Below are 17,802 nucleotides of genomic sequence, written 5' to 3' on the forward strand. Positions count from 1 at the left end.
AGTGTAGTACATGTATCACATGGAACTATCGGAATATCTCGGGCTTCGACGATTAAACTTATACAAAATATACTCGGAAAAGGTGAGTGATATCTCCACAGAAATAATGGCTTTAAAGGCATTTTTTCTAAGTTATACAATTATAATGACCACCTGTCCTGTCGGACTAGCAAATTTCTTTATTTACTTGTCCGGACTAACAATTTGGTTGTCCCGGACAGTCGGACTACCTTTAATGTCGAGCCCTGTGGTGATTGCAAATTTTATTTTATATTAATTGAATCTCATGATATACCATTTTCATCATATTTTTTATGCTTTCAGAACGTCGAAAAGGGATATTTCGTTATTTTTGGAGACGAGTTAATGAGTGACGTCACGCCGACTCACGCACACCTGCTATATGCAGACTCTGCCCACAGGTTGGCAAAAGGTGGTTGGCATAACGCTGATCTATATAGAAAGATTGTGTTGAAAATTACTGATATTTCCACAATTATTTTAATCCTCAAAACACACTGAAACTCAATTAAATTATTTGTAATAAATAGCTATTATATAAAACATAACATTGTATTTCTATTTAAGCTAATTAAGCATGTGAAGTTATGAACTCAACATATCCAACATGAATGTACACACAAATTTCAATGCACAAATGCACAAATGTAAAGTGTGTCTACTTTAAAAACAAGAAATATCTTTTAAAAAGATATACGGCGTTGATTGTGGTTGGAGTTTATGGAAGGTAAATATTTAAATGAATGAGATCAAGGATAGCTAATGTATTTTTCTGTGCAGTTTTTAGCTGCATCTAACGCAGTACGGGATGTTACGCGGAGTTTTCGTGGCTTATTTTACATTATTACATATTGCTGGTCATAAACCTATAGATACAAAACAGAAAACCAAAGTCAACCGGCCACACGCAAAGTCTCCGTACATATTTTAAATATGTATACGCGCGTTCTTCGAACAAACCTAGCTGTTTTGAGTGGTTTATCGGGCATTGCTACGTGTATTTGATTCGATTATTAACAGTATCGAGAATCATCGCGCTCATACTTAATACATTAGTCAATATGCTGCAATAATACATTAGTAAATATGATGGAATAATTCTTGTTAATTAATTAAAAATAATATTTATCATGGTATTGTTGAAAACACATTAAGAATCTATTATTGACATGCCATAAAATAATATCGCTGGATATCTTCATTTCGCATCTTTCTGGTGGTAAAGAAAATTCCAGTTCACCTAGTTCACGCTATAGCGTCTTTATTATATACAGTCCACTCTCGTTATCTCGACATCGGATATCTCGATATTCTCGATATGTCGAAGTAACCTCAATGTCCCATTTTTTTCCCTTCTTTGTCTATATAAATAAACATCGCTTATCTCGATTTTCGTTATGTCGAATAATTCGATATGTCGATATAAAATTGTGTCCCCAGTCCCGATTTTACATGTATTTACTGTGGTTTATCTCGAAGTGCGAATAACTGTCCCAGAGTCGGCAAAAGGCGAGAAAAAATTTCTTTGATACTTCACAGTCCCGCTTCGCCCGGCTGCTCCCGATACTGTGCGGTAGGAAATTGATCCGTTAATTCCATCACTGATCACACGTGTATAATGTCGTTAGCCATTAACACTTGAGTAAGGCCTGTCACTTTAATTGTCACTTTTTAACATCAATTAACTGCAATTAATACACAGTCTGCCGAAAGGCCGAAATACTATTTGTTTTTAAAAACAACATTTCAAAATGCATTATATTTTTGCGTATATAAACCGTTGCAAATTTACAAAATGTTGTTCGATCATTGAACTCCAAAACTCATTATCATGGCTAACTTGAAAGAATATTTCAAACTACAAAATGTACATGTGCAGTTCAGTATTCCGGAACGTGATTTACCCATGTTCAGATGGAAAACCCTTGTCTTGATTGGACGTCAATTGCATCATTACTTTAAATAGCAACATTACCGGATGTTTACTCGACAGTTTAGAAAAATTATAACCGCATGTGTTCATGCAATTTTGTAATACTTAAAACATCATTTTAAGCAATTAAATAGCAAAATTAATCTTGCCTCGTAAAAACGCGTATATAAATGGTAGAGAGTATTATGCCACACGGTGACGGCTTTAGTTAGACCACTTAGCAAGTATTTAGATGCTAAAAACAAGGTAAATTTTCGTCTCATTTTTCCTTTGAAAACGCCGAAACGGATATCTCGAACTCTCGTTATCTCGATATTTTTTCTTGTTCCCGCCGACTTCGAGATAACGAGAGTGGCCTGTAACTATTATGTTACTGACCGCGAACTCCGAACAGCACATAAGGTCTGACCTGTATATAAACTCTGACATTCAAACACACTAACCGCGAACTGACCCCTTATACCTCGCGGGTTGAAATGCAATACATTAAAGTGAGGCATCGCTTCCACTGCTCTTTATACTTTTACATATAACATGTTTACAGGAATATGGAAGTCAGTACTAAATATGAGAACATGGCCTTTAGTACACAACGTTCTCGCGCTGAAAATCCTCTGAAAATAAAAGGTGCACGCACAAACTGTAATGATGTCGAGATTGAGTGTAAAACTGTTCTATCTATTAAGCCTTTTTATTAGAGATAAAACTGTTTCATGCAGAACACGCAGTAAAACATAATTTGCATGTGTTCATAATGATACGCGTCGACACATGTAATCTGCCCCATAATTGGCCTTTTGATTGACAGATACTAACTATCAAACTATCAATACGAGCGTCATAAACATTAGTGACCCAATGTGTCCCCCCCCAACAGGTTGGAAGGTGTATGTCCAGTAATTAAGCAAGCTTAATGATGCTTTCACTTGTATCTTGAACCTTAAAAAATGCATGCAGTCGTGTGTGTTCAACCCATGCAAAAGGCAAAAAAATCTTACCGGACATGAGGTCCGATAACTTTTAAAATGTACTGGACCTCGCCGCATTTTAATCAAACAATAACATACATTGTATAGTTTTTTATCGTTATGACGTTCACAATGTTTAAAAACTCTAAATACAATAAAATAACAATTAAATGTATGCCCGTTTAGTCAGCATTTCCGGCCGTAAATTAAGCGTATTAGTGTATTAAGTGTATTACGTATTTTTAACAAATGGCGGAAGGCACTCGGACCTTCGATATTCCACACTCATAATGTTGTCTAATATTGAGTAATAGTCATATTACACAGCCATGTATGCTGACACAGATGCACCACGAAAACTTCTATGGTAACTTTTCAGTCGCCAAAGCATCCAATCGGTAACGAGAATGCGTATCATAAGGGCATTATTCTAGACCCAGTTGTTCGTGCACTATCGCCGGTTTGAGTTACTGTGAAACCATTTATTTTCGTCGGCACAAAATTTCGCCCTTTTCATAAAAATGACTATTTTGTCCGCTCTTAAATTCGTCCATTTCTGGTTTGGAAAAAAAACAACGTCCGATTTGTTTGTAATACATGTAATACGCTAAAAAATAGTAGATGCAGTTAAAACCAAACACAAATCAAAATGTTCTTTATTAATTTGTAAAAAAGCGCAGAATATATTTCAGTCAGGTGTTGATCACACATCGTCATATTTTAATTGGGTTTAATAGTATTGTCTTTAATTCGGATTCGCCGCGTGTAGGCTGTATAATCTGCAACACCCCTGAAAAACACAATACACACAATGGGTAATAAAGTTTTTAACAATTAGCGCTAATCAACACTATTATACCTAAACGAAGTCGACGCATTCGATACAGCCTTATTGCATTCGCGTTTTACAGGAAATGTCAGTTGTCAGTACACTGCATAATGAACACCCCTTTGTGTCAAAACCGGATTTAACTTGAGTGTGAATAGTCGACTTTTCATGTTCTTTGTATCAATACCATCTGTGTATCTGTATTATAAGTATACCAGTCAACAAACAAGGTGCGCACCTCCGCATATGGGTATTCGGACGTTCAAAAAATTGACTTACGGTTTAGCGTTCACGCCTTCGAACGCATTAAGCAATATAACTCGTTTTTTTTCACTATTTCTTTATTTGCAAAAATACTAGTGGCTTATAACGTACCTTGCAATCTTTTTTTCTCGCATTGTGCGAGTGTGCGAGTGTTAATTTCGAGCCCTGTGTATATGCGTGGATTACGCTGGATTTAAATGCCTCATGCCTACGGTAATTCAGTCTTATTTGTTTCAAATATGGGACATGATTGTTCGTTAGGATCTTGAATTCGTCCATCGGTCGAAGGAGGAAAAAGGCGAAAATTAATGTCGGACGAATAATAATGGTTTCACAGTATCCAAGCTTGGTTACTTAATTACTAATCTGGGAACAAGATTTAATAATAATATAAAAACTTTAATTTTAAATCAGTTATATTCAATCCATTGAATGTTTATAGATCAATGAAACAACTATGTATTTTCTGTATTGTATTTGATATTTGTCGTGATTCTGTTAACAAATTGCGAATGAAAACGTGTATAATTAACGTTTAACGCAATCATGAGTGTAAAGGTGGGTTCCCACTGCCAATCCGATCAACTCGATCATCCCGATCACCGAAATTTCCCGACCAAACCCGACCAAGCTCGACTAAAAAGGTTTTACACGACTTCTTCTCGACCTCTTGCTGATAACACACGACCCCCACACGAATCATTCACGACGTCCACTCAACCATCTTTCCGATTTCCGCTCGATCATCTCGACCTGTACGCGAGCCCTATACGATCTCAGCTCGACCAAGTGGACCTCAGCTCGATCGCCACCAGATCTTTACACGACCAGATTGTGATGATCGTACTACAGTCGTACAAAGCGATCTAAAATAACTCAGGTAGAGGTCGAGCGGATCGGGTACAGATCTCGTGTATGGTCAGATAGCAATCAGGAAGTTGAGTAGCCGTCGGGTAGCAGTCTAGTAAATCAGTACATCAAATTGAATGGATCATGTTGCGATCTAAAATAACTCGGGTAGAGGTCGAGCGAATCGGGCACAGATCGTGTAAAAGATGTCAATCCGATCGCCACACAATTGCTTCACGATCAACTCGATCTTCTACTCGACTAATACACGACCACTTCCCAAGCGCTTCTCTACCCATTTACTACTAGATATTTTTTGACACCGACCACTCATGCCGACCGAACCAGACCAGTACCCGACCGCTTAGTTGGGTTTGATCGAGTTGATCTGATTGGCAGTGGGAACCCAGCTTAAAGAAAACAAATTATTTCAAACCTGTCATTTATAAACGGTAAAGCGAGCATGGTATATAAACTTGGAATGCCTCGTCAAAGTTGCGATATTTCCGCAAATTAAACTACAAATTCTATCAACATTTTCATTTGAACCGATATCGATTCCGCATTTTATCATCATTTAACACAAAATACAAAAAATGTTGGCGATTCTTACATGGATTAGGATACAAACACAATTCGGTCGTTTTGTTTGTTTACATGGATAAATTTTAACCAACCTTTAGATCAGGGTTAAATTTATCCAGACAAAACGCTGGTTAAATTTAACCAACATGATGCAACAACACTTAACCAAAAAATTAATCCTTGGTTAAATTTATCCGACATTTATCCCAGGGTTTAAATTTACCCAGGTTTCGAACAACTGGCATCATTATTTTTTATCAATGTCAGTCTTGAAGTTAGCCTTTATGGCAGATTAAAAATTTACGCAATATCCAATCATAATTAAAGAAAAACAGTATATAAAAGACTGTGTCGGGTATCATTGCACCTTTTTACCATAAACAATTACTTAAACAATCAATGTCCCTTATGAGAAATTAAATGCAAATGGTTAGCAATTAATAACTAATGGCGAGTAAGTTGTGAAAACAATTCCCGTTACAAATTGCATTCGGTAACAATTTTATTTAAATAGAAGTATATTTCAACATGTCCATTTTTAGAACTGAATAACACATTTTTTCTACAGCCACGTGATAATATTATTTAAGTCTATTTGTACGCATCTGCACAATTCACTACACATGATGCCATGTAAAGCCTGTGTTTTAATAAGAGCGCGAAATTTTTGCTGACAGAGTTGAGTTTCACGCATGGAAAGGTTTAAGCGTGAGTGTCAAAACAGACCATGTGCCGTAACTATATATAGACGTGCAACTCGGTACATGTAGTATTTCAAAATATAAAAAAATACATCGGCATTAATGCACACAACGAGATATTATTGACACATTGAAACTATAGACAAAATACGTAAATTTATGAATAATAAATTAAATTAAAGTCGCTCATTGTTTGGTCGTTATAACCAAATATGACCAGTGAATATGAATATGCTCGCACATTGTGTCATTTGATTTACGCATGTTAAATGGGAATGATCCCATCCAAAAATTCAATTTTCATAAGCGCTTGCATAAAATGGCCGATGTTTGTGTTTATAAAATTCTTAAACACATTTGCATCAATACTGGTCACATTTTGGTTTTGAACATTAAAATCGATATTTGTTCATATTCTAGTTTCGTTTTCATTGTTTTACCAAAACACACAAGTTATTTATGGTCGGACACAAGGTCCGACAATGTCGGGAATAATACAGGACCTCAGCAAATTTTATAGGAAATGTCCGAGGTCCGATGTTTTTCGCATGGATTGTGTGTTTTTTATCACTTTCTTTTTTCTAAATAAATACATTTTATAATATAAAAGGAACAAAAGACTAAACAAGTTTTTGCATATTTCTAATACTCATCAAATAAAATGGCGGTTCATTGAAAATTAACGTTTCCAATATTAATTCACATAATTAATTTGTTGTTCAATAAAATACTTTATTTCTGTTACAAAACATTTGACAGATTGTAGATATCGCATTAAGGCTTCCAAATCAAATAACAATTTTATGATGTTGATCATTTACGCTAATTATGTCAACAAATAACAATAAAATTTATTCCCAAGCCGATGTTGGTGTGGTGTGATATAGTTCTTAATTAATGTATTGTGTTATAGAATTCATTTTAAAAGTTCTGACTTATTTTCTTATGAAAAAAATGACTCATTGCATATATTTTCTGTATCAGTAACCAGCGCTTTTGACAAACAGAGACTGCGCATGCACAAAAAGGCCCAATGTAAACAATAACAATAAACTTGTCTGTAACATAAATAGGATGATAAATAGTGCACACACATCTAGACCTTTGCATAAAGACACACTCTTTCTGAATTTGAGTGGGTTGTGTTTATTTCACTATTTAATTAAATAAGCAATTTACCTAATTTTGCTAAATGAGTTGTGCCTAAGATTATGCAATGGTGAACAGCTTCGTTTCCTAAAGCGCACTGATTAATGTAAAAAAAATCATCGATATTAGGTGAATTTCTACACATGGTCACCGAGCGATATTTTAAGAAAAGGGGAGTAACTCATTCATCTTTCTTAACAAAATGTACAGTGTACGATTCATTTGTTTGAGAAATTGACATTGTAGGAATAAGACCTTCGAAAATGTATCGTTATTGCACATTAATAGGTGTCACAAACACATATTTACCTTTTTCATCACATTATTATAAGTTTTATATTTGTTACTAAATGTATGTTTTATGTTCGTTCTCTAAATGCCTTTCACAAACGCCGCCATCTTAGGTTACATTCAACTAAAAAATTACAGTCAAAACGGCCCCAAGTCAAAACGGCCTATAGTCTAAACGACCCAAAAGTCGATCAAAACTTCCCCACTTTGGTCAAAACGACCCAGTCAATTTCCAAGTTGGTCAAAATGCCCCACATTTGGTCAAAACGTCCCCACATTTGATCAAAACGAACCAAAGTCATTTAATACAAATATTGATTGCGTCGTTTTATATAAAAATGCTTAATCGTTTAACTATCTCTTAATTAACTTATTGCGTCGGTTCTTAACAGAAACTAATTTGTTTGCCTGCGAGAATGAGTGTAAGTGAATTATGATGATAAATTATGTATCTTTGAGAAAATAGATCAATTGTAATTATATTATAATTATATCACGGTTTTATCGCAATCAAAAGGTGTTTGATTACTTGTGATCACATTTGAAGTCGTTAATGAAGTTCACTTTAAAGGAATTAAAGGAGCTTTAGATGTATTGTTTAAAGCAAACTGTTGAGCATAATCTGCATAACTGTTAATAATATGCTTTAAATCAATTATTTTCCGATCATATAAATATCGGCCATAGAGCATCTAGTCTATTATTATGATATATTTGTTTCTATACGGATATATTTTAGTTTATAATTGTACAATGGAAGATAAGTGTATTGAGTGTGCTTTATCAGGTTGTCCGCGACAACAGGGAATTTATTGCGGCCTTTGTGACAGATAGCAACACCGAACATGCAATTCAGGTAAGCGAATATCCATTATACCATTAGATATTTAGATTTTTAATAATTTTAAATATAGCTCTACATATTTGTATTATTAATGTCCAAACTCAATATAAAAATCGTCGATCTGTACGATGCTATGTATGACAATCAATTAGTGTATGTAGTTGGTGTCTAAGTGATGCAATTTCAACACTTTTTATTTTGTGTTTTAATTCACATATCAAACTTATTCCATATTGGCCACGACTGATAATATGACTATAATATGTTTTCTGATATCTTTGTATATTGTACATATTAATGATATTTACTTTCTACGACATTCAGATTACAGATTTTAAATTGTAATTATGTCAAGATATTGTTCTGTATTAAAGGGATCTTTTCACGCTTTGGTAAATTGACAAAATTGAAAAAAGTTGTTTCAGATTCGTAAGTTTTCGATTTAGTTATGATATTTGTGAGGAAACAGTAATACTGAACATTAACCATGCTCTAATATTGCCATTATATGCATCTTTTGACGATTTTAAAACCTAAAAATTATAAAGCGTTGCAACGCGAAACGATTGAATAATTTGGAGAGTTCTGTTTTTGTCGTTAAATTTTGTGAAACTACGAAGATTGCTTATATAAGGTATAAAATACGTTATGAATGTGTACTCGGCGGAATAGCTCAGTAGACTAAAGCGTTTTTACTTCAGGACACTGGCAGGACTCCAGGGATCACTGGTTCGAAACCTGCTCCGGGCAATGTTCTTTTCCTTTTTTAATTTTTTTTCTTGATTTTTTACTGGAGCTTTTACGATCCAATGTTTACATTTATCAATATAAAGCATTTAATGAATAAGTTAAAAAAATGCCAAAATCTGTGAAAAGGCCCCTTTAAACGTATTCTTGATGCGGCAATATGTATTTAGTCTTGACGAATTATTTATTTCACTGTACCAGTGTTGTCATCGTCGGATACCCACGTTCGACCCATTCCGCTACTCTCCATTTATCGACCGTGGGACAATACGAACTGTTTTCACCGTTTTAGGGTGTGTCAAATCCAGTAATTTCATTGGATCCCTCACGGTTTCATGAGGGATCCAATGATATTTTTGACCAATGATACAACTCGTTCTTTAGAGACTTCGGGTTTGTTGTCAAAATGTTGAACGTCTTGAGGCGGGAGAATGTGTTAATGATAAGCGGCATGATGCCGATCCAATTCCTAACGAGTCTTCGCGAGAAAAAGTGCAGACTGGCTTTAATAGCACGATACAGGCTAGATTGACTAAATTACAAGACAGACTAACTAACTTTGTTTTTGACAAAATAGAAAATGAACTTGAGCAGTTTATATTTAAAGACAATTTTTTGCATGATACTGAGTGCGAGAATATCCCTGTTCGGCACAATAAGAGCCATATTGTTTCAAGCAATCGTGTACTAGAAGCCGCGAGTGATATAGGTGTGCATACAGCCGGCGTCAGTGTTTGTGCTAAGCCGGTCCTTACGAACATTCACAGCGTTCCCCCTGTAACCCTGTCAACGACTAGTGTGGTCTCGACAGCCGCCGCCAGAGTTTGTGCTACGCCGGACCTAACGAACATTAACAGCGTTCCCCCTGTAACAAGGTCATCGACTAGTGTGGTTTCGACAGCCGCCGCCAGTGTTTGTGCTACGCCGGACCTTATGATCATTAGCAGCGTTCCCCCTGTAACTCGGTCAACGACTAGTGTGGTTTCGACAGCCGCCAGTGTTTGTGATATGCCAGACATAACGAACATTACCAGCGTTCCCCCTGTAACACGGTCAACGACTAGGGTGGTTTCGACAGCCGCCGCCAGTGTTTGCGCTGCGCCGGTCCTTACGAACATTAACAGCTGTCCCCCTGTTACGTTGTCAACGACAAGTGTGGTTTCTACAGCAATGCACTACAGCGACAGAGTAGAGAGTGTACCGAACCGCAACAGTATAGACAGTGATAGCGAACGTGTGTCAGTAGTGCCTGGACATGTCCATGGTCAACCGTTGATGTATCTACCGGCGGGCACTAGTGTAAGGAGCTTTCCTGATCAGCATCCTTTTTTGTACCACGTCAAACATCGGAACATTCCCAGATAGCGCAACAGTCGGAATCGAGTGTTAGTTTTGAACCTAGTAGCGAGTCTCCAAAAACGTTAGGGATAGCTTCTTTTAATTGTAAGAACATTGTGACTAGTACACTCGCCATAGCGGATATTTTTAAGTGTAACGATATTATACTTGTGCAAGAACATTGGCTATTTCAGTCTCAAACTGATCTCTTAAGTGAAGTTCACGAAAACATAAACTCTGTTGGAAAAGGTACAGATTACAATGACCCATTATTGCCTACACAGCTTCCGCGAGGTTTTGGCGGGGTAGGTGTTTTATGGAAGAAAGAACTTGATCCAAAAGTGACCGTGCTTGACGACGGAGGAAACAGAATTCAATGTTTGCAACTTTCTAACTTCAAGGACAATAAGGGATTAGTCATAGTGTCTGTATACATGCCCTGTCGAGGGTTGAGCGGTAATGTGACCGAGTTTTGCGATTGTGTGGACCAGTTAAGGGAAATCATTTTAAAATATAACACTGACAATTATATCCTTTTGGGCGGCGACTTTAACGAAAATCTTGGAGGGGCTCATGGATCTAGAAGACTTAATTACTTGAAAGAACTGGTAAATGACTTTGATCTTAAATTTGAGAATTCTGGGGAAACATACCTTGACCCTCGAGGCAATGAGTGCACCGAGATAGACTTTTTTCTGTACAACGTGCCATCAGTGCTAATCACTTCAAGAAAGGTCGTACTTAATGACCTGCGGACAAATACATCGGATCACTATCCTATAAAGGTTGAACTTTTGTGTAATTTTACTTTAAATATAAAGCCAGAAGAGAGCGTAATAAGCACTAGGGTGAACTGGAGAACTATTGATAAACACGTATATTCCATTAGGGTCAAGGACGGTCTCGCAACCCTAGAAACTGAAATTGATGATGATAATGTCGAGGAGGTTGTTAAAGATTTCTGTGAGCTTATGAGTGAATCTGCGTCAAATCTTGCCAGTAGAAGGAAACCGTTTAATTCTAAACCTAAGTTAAAGGTGTGGAACCCAGAAATTAGAGACAATGTCATGAACATGAAAAATGCATACAAAGCTTGGAAGCGGGCGGGTAGACCGCGTGGAGAGAGTAGTTTATTAACTGAAAAGAACTTGGCTAAGAGGGCACTACGATCCAGTGTTAGGCAGGCAATTGCGAAAAAAGACTATGAACTAAAACAGAAGATAATTGAAAGCAGGAAATATGACTCTAGAACATTTCATAAGCTAGTGAATAGCCAACGTAACAAGCAGGGCAGGTTTATTACTGATTTATACGTAGGTAACCAACGGTACCAAGAAGATAAAATTTTATGTGGTTTTCATGATCATTTTGAAGCTCTTGGGCAACAGGCTGCCAATGAACTTTTCGACAATGTATATGATGAAATCGTCAATATCGAATACGAACTGACTGTGAATATGAACCGCAATCAATACGTCCAACCTGTAACTAAAATTGAACTTGAAAAAGCAGTTAAAAGTCTGAATACTGGTAAAGCGCCTGATGTTTACAACATGTCAGTCGAACATTTATTGAACTGTGAAGACAGCACCTTTGAGTATCTTTTAAAGGTTGTATCCCATGTATTTGCTAGTGGACTGTTTCCTGCGGCTCTGAAGAGAGGTGTGGTGACTCCCATTTTCAAAAACAAAGGTGAACCCAATGTTTCAGGGAACTATAGAGGCATAACAATTCTACCGGTGATTGGCAAGGTCATTGAAGCAATACTGCGCGATAGGATAGCACCAAACATAAAGAGCAGCCAGAATATATTCCAACGGGGCTTTACTAAGAACTCTTCACCACTAAATTCAGCTTTTATAGTAGAAGAACTGTATCGTGAATGTCATGACACTAGATCCGAAATGCACTTGATCTTTCTGGACGCGAGATCTGCGTTTGATGTAGTAGACCACAAACACCTTATGCGACGACTGGGTCACATTGGAGTATACGACAAACATTGGTGCCTAATCGATAGCTTCCATAGGGACTCCACTAGTGCAGTTAAGTGGAAGGGGCGTGTCTCGGCTGAGTTCAGTGTTCAGCAGGGCGTTAGGCAGGGTGGAGTACTGAGCACCGACCTATACAAGGTCTACGTTAACCCGCTGCTTGATCGCCTACAAGAAGCCAGGGTGGGATCCACTATTGGTGACGTCAACTGTTCGGCCAGTGCTTGTGCGGACGATATATGCTTATGTGCCGAAACGGCCAATGAAGCGCAGGAACTGTTAAACATTTCAGCAGAATTCGCCAATATGGAGCGATACCTGTTACAGCCTACCAAGAGCGTGCATATCCATGTTAGTCACCAACGTAAAAAGGGCGTGTCTACTCCCCTCTTCATGAACAATGACGAAATTCCATCTGTGCAAAGAGCTATACATCTCGGTATTATACGAACTGACTCTATGCTGAACAACCAAAAAGCTAATGTGGATGAAAATTTTAAAAAAGCAAGAAGGAAAGCATATAGTATATTCGGTAGTGGTTACAAAGGGCAAGCGGGACTAAATGTACTGTCCATAATTCATCTTTACAAATCTTATGTTCTTCCCGTGCTTTTATACGGATTGGAACTGTTATTACCTCCTGAACGCATTATAAACTGTCTCGAAGCATTCCAAAGAATGTTTGTTAAAGAAATTCTTAGACTACCAGACAACACAGCCAATGCGGCAGTATATCTTCTATCCGGACTTTTACCGATCGAAGCACAAATTCACATACAGGCACTGACCTTCTTACATACTATATGCTCGCAAGATAGAAACAGTATTGAGTGGGCGCTACTCGAACGTCAGATTAGCTTTAAATCAGTTGACAGCTCATCCTGGTTCATACAAGTTCAGCATATAATGTGGAAGTACGAGTTGGGGACTGTTGCTGACTTAGCTGACAACACACCCAAGAAGGGAAAATGGAAGACACGTGTACTCAAGGCGGTTCATAGCTACTGGAGTGATCAAATAGACAGTTTAACACCCTTATATTCTACATTGTTTTTCCTGAGACAAGATAAGTATGTGCCTGGTAAGATTCTCCCTTTGCTCTCATTGGAATATACGGCCAGAGAGTCAGAACGGTTAAAAACAAAGGTACGGTTACTCACAGGGACTTACATGCTCCAAACAAAACGTAAGAACTTTAACCAGTATGACATAAACCCAACATGTCAGATGTGTGGTGAAGAGAACGAAACCGCAGAACATTTTGTGCTCAAGTGTAGTGCCCTACATAGTGTTAGACAGTCAATTATGGTAGACATAGAACGACAGTGGGGGGCGATAACAGAGACTTCATTTAATACTTTACCCGTAGACGAACAGCTCTACATACTCATCAACAGTTGGCCAACTTTAAAGACTTTCCTGAAAACCCATTTGTCTTCAGAATTTCACGAGTTTGAGAAGCATTGTGGACGGTTGTTGTACGGTCTGGACAGGACACGTCAGTTGCTCTTGGTGACCAATGCAAGCCAGCGACCACCCCGTACCAAACACACACAAAAAACAAACTAAAAGAAGGGCATAATTCTTAATTAAACTGGCAATAGTGTTCATTGGGTATTTTTATTCAAGGCAATACAATTCTAATGTATGTACAGAAGCACTCTCCGGCCTTCCGTAAATTCATTTAATGATTTATTTTTATTTTTATCTCATTTAATATTTTAACAACTAATGAAAAATCGCGCGTACAGTTCTAAGTCGCATATATTCGCGATTAGTGGATAGACTTATATTCTAGTGAAAGGTGTGTGATTTAAGGAGTGAATAGTGTGAACGTGTAATATAGTGTTTATATTCGGTGGAGGATTATTCACTGTCTACAAACGATTGTTTGGTTCCTCTACAAAGGGGGTTCAAGAAGAACACAGAACAGAACAGAATGGCGTCGTCCGTAGAAATGGATTTTCGTCGTGCATGCGAATACTTTAAAATTGAGAATTTAAACGACTTTCAGAGTAAAAGTATCTCAAATCTCTTAAATGGGCGCGATGTCTTTTTAAGCACTCGGACAGGTGGAGGGAAAAGCTTGGTGTATCAGATTTATCAATTTATCAAAAGAGAACAGTGCACTGGCTGTCAAGTTGTTGTCGTTACTCCACTTTTGTCAATAATGAAAGAACAATGTGAATACCTGACTTCCCTCGGATTCAAAGCTACGTTTATCGGACGAGATCCTAATGAAGAATCAGATATTTTATCTGGGATGCATGACTTTATTTATTCTTCCCCGGAGAGTCTTCTTGGCGTTCAAAAGTGGAGGGACATGATGGCGAACAGTACTTCCATTAAACTTATTGTTGTGGATGAGGCTCATACAATAATACAATGGTAATAAGTAATATTAACCTACCTTATTATTGTGTTACAGTGTGAAAAAACCCGCTTAAGTTTGATAATTGTAATATACTGAACAGCTGTGTAGTAATTGTTTAGCGCTTTCAGCTGTGTAGAATTTGTGTAGCACTTTTAGCTGTGTTGTATTTGTATAAGAGACTGCTGCTAAAATATATAAACCAAAGTTATGTTATTAAAACCTCTAAGTGCAGACAGATGTATTATAAAAGAGTTGCATAGTCATTTTAATGTCATTTTGAATATCAATTCTATATTTGATAGTAAGTCTTCGTGTTAGTCAAACTGCTTAGGACATGTGACATATTACCAGTATTTGAGCCGGTCTTAATAAAAAACAAATATTGTTGGCTAGTAAATATGTCATATTATTATTATTTCAAAATGAGTCAGGCATGTGATTGAATAAAATATGCATCACAAATAAAGACTTACAAGTTCATGTACTTCTTATTTTTAGGGGAGAGGCAGACAGTGAGCAGGAGAAGGAGCCATTTCGCGAGTGGTTTGGGAAGTTAGGAGAAGTTCGTTCTTTGGTCGAGTGTCCCATCTTATTAATCACTGCCACGGCAAATAAAGCTGCTCGAACTAAAGTGAAACAACTATTTTGTTTGCAAAAATGTTTTGAAATTGTTGACAGTCCAGATCGTCTAAATATCAAATTATTCTGTCATAGGTATACGGGAAGCTTGCCTCTTAGTTTAGTGTTCAAGTATTTGGTAACTTCAATCAAAGACAAGAAAGAAAAAAGTGAAAGATACCTTATATTTTGTACATCCATAAAAAATTGCACTGATGTGTATACAATGTTAAGAATGGAACTGGATAAAGACATAAACTATGTGCATATGTATCATTCCCAGACTGCAGAAAATGTCAAGGAGGTTATAAAAAAAGACATGGGACATGATGATGGCTTGATTAGACTGTTAGTGGCAACTAGTGCTGCTGGCATGGGCGTTAATTTTAAAGGGGTAAATCAAGTAATAAACTATGGGGTTCCGAAGAACATGGATACTTTTGTTCAGCAGTTGGGAAGGGCAGGTAGAGATGGAACTCAGGCTATGGCACTTTTATTATATTGTGGCAGACAGTGTAAAGGTATTGATAGTGATATGAAGAATTACATAAGTGATGATTCAAAATGTCGCAGGAATTTGTTATTGAGTGCATATAATACTGATGTTAATAAGGGCCTGCTAAAGCACTTGTGTTGTGATATTTGTGAACAACAATGTGATTGTGGTAGTCCGGACTGTAAATTGTACGCCCATCCTGTTGTTCAAGCTTTGACAGAGGACATATCTGATGTTGAAACAAGCTCTTCTAGTTCAGAAAGTTCCAACAGCTTTAGTGATTTTAGTTAATGGAATGGATATTATTTGTAGACATTTAGGCATTACATTTGTTCATTTTAATCCGTTTTCGGCAATAATATGTGATTAATCAGGTATGTCACCTGACATATACAATGTACTGTAGCAACCTTAACACATTTTAATTGTTTTGGTACATTTTCATATTATTTTTGTTTGAAAGAATAAAATACTTTTTATCAATACACACTTGTTCATAGAAGCATCCATTTGGAATAACTGTACTGATGATATTTTAAGTGGTTTAATTTAAAATATTCACCCAAGAACAAAAAAAAAACAATATTTTACATCATGTTGTTTAGGTTTAAAAAAAAAAAATTATTCAAAAAGGTAATTTGCCAATTTTATCTTTAAATTGGTCATAAAATGATGAAAATTCCCTGTAATTATGATATCAAGCTTTCTGAAAGATTTCTTTGTAAGATACCAATTGTGATATTCAGAAGCAGTGAAATAAAATTCCCAAGTGTATGCTGGGATACTTTAATTCATGTAACTTATTATTAAGCTTTATATACACACATACTTCATAGCACATAGTTGTTAATTTGTTTATCAGGTCCAGGGGACGGTTTCAACAAACATTGTACGACAAATTTAGAATACTATTCATAATATAAAAAAAACATTATTGCAAAACACCAAGGCATATTATTATTTTGCCGTCGGAATATGTTTTGTGTGGATATTTATCATCATCTTGTATATTTCACTCTTCAAATTTTAGTCGTAAATTAAGATTGTCGTACGATCTTTGCTGGAACGACCCCCAGTGTTTAATAAGCTCCTTCTGGAATAATTATCAATATGCATTATAAGCTGCCTTATTATTAAGAACAAGTTACTGTATTACTTTTTGTATAACCAACTTTTAAATATTTGCTATTTTCGCACTTTTCAAAGAATTCTGCGTTTACTTGTTTAATTGTGTTTGTTCAACATGTACTTCAAACAATAAAACCCAAAATACAAATATTAACGATTTATTTGTCTGTTACATGTATAAATTGAATGTTTCACTACATACATGTAAACATTTGAATAACGGAGAAAAAGAATGACAATTTTAACATATAACCACACATGCGTCAATGTAATAAACTTCCAAATTACCACAATAAAATAATTATACAATTTGCATCATTTAATATGCTAACCTTGTTAAGAACCCATCATGAACTGATAGGACATGCCAGTAGTATTGAAATGTGAAACTGTTATAGAAGTAAACTAATACCATTTGATATTGGCAAAAAAATCTTTTAAAGTTACAGCACTGAATTCTGCATTAGCACAACGAATGTCAACACTTCCTGATACAGATACATATAATGCACAATAAAATAAAATATGATGCAGCAAGATAATGGATGAAACATCACAGATAAAAAAATTAGAATCAAGAGTTAAATATGCAATCACGTCACATAACCTGTCACAGAAGTACAGACCGGGCAATCATTCTCAACTTTCCGCATAAAAATGCTAGGGGCATAAACAT

General features: G+C 36.4%; 2 protein-coding genes across 3 annotated transcripts in view; one reads left to right on the forward strand and one right to left on the reverse strand.

The window, feature by feature from the left end:
- Positions 1 to 17,802, reverse strand: part of LOC127874187 (uncharacterized) — a 365,429-nt gene that overhangs the window by 249,952 nt on the left and 97,675 nt on the right. The window lies entirely within an intron of this gene.
- LOC127874207 (ATP-dependent DNA helicase RecQ-like) lies at positions 14,455 to 17,280 on the forward strand. The gene is made up of 2 exons (XM_052418437.1): positions 14,455 to 14,898; positions 15,383 to 17,280. Exons 1-2 carry the CDS (start codon positions 14,468 to 14,470, stop codon positions 16,287 to 16,289), a joined length of 1,338 nt encoding a protein of 445 aa, XP_052274397.1. The 5' UTR covers positions 14,455 to 14,467; the 3' UTR covers positions 16,290 to 17,280.

The sequence above is a fragment of the Dreissena polymorpha genome, chromosome 1, assembly GCF_020536995.1.
Source record: "Dreissena polymorpha isolate Duluth1 chromosome 1, UMN_Dpol_1.0, whole genome shotgun sequence".
Lineage (NCBI taxonomy): Eukaryota > Metazoa > Mollusca > Bivalvia > Myida > Dreissenidae > Dreissena > Dreissena polymorpha.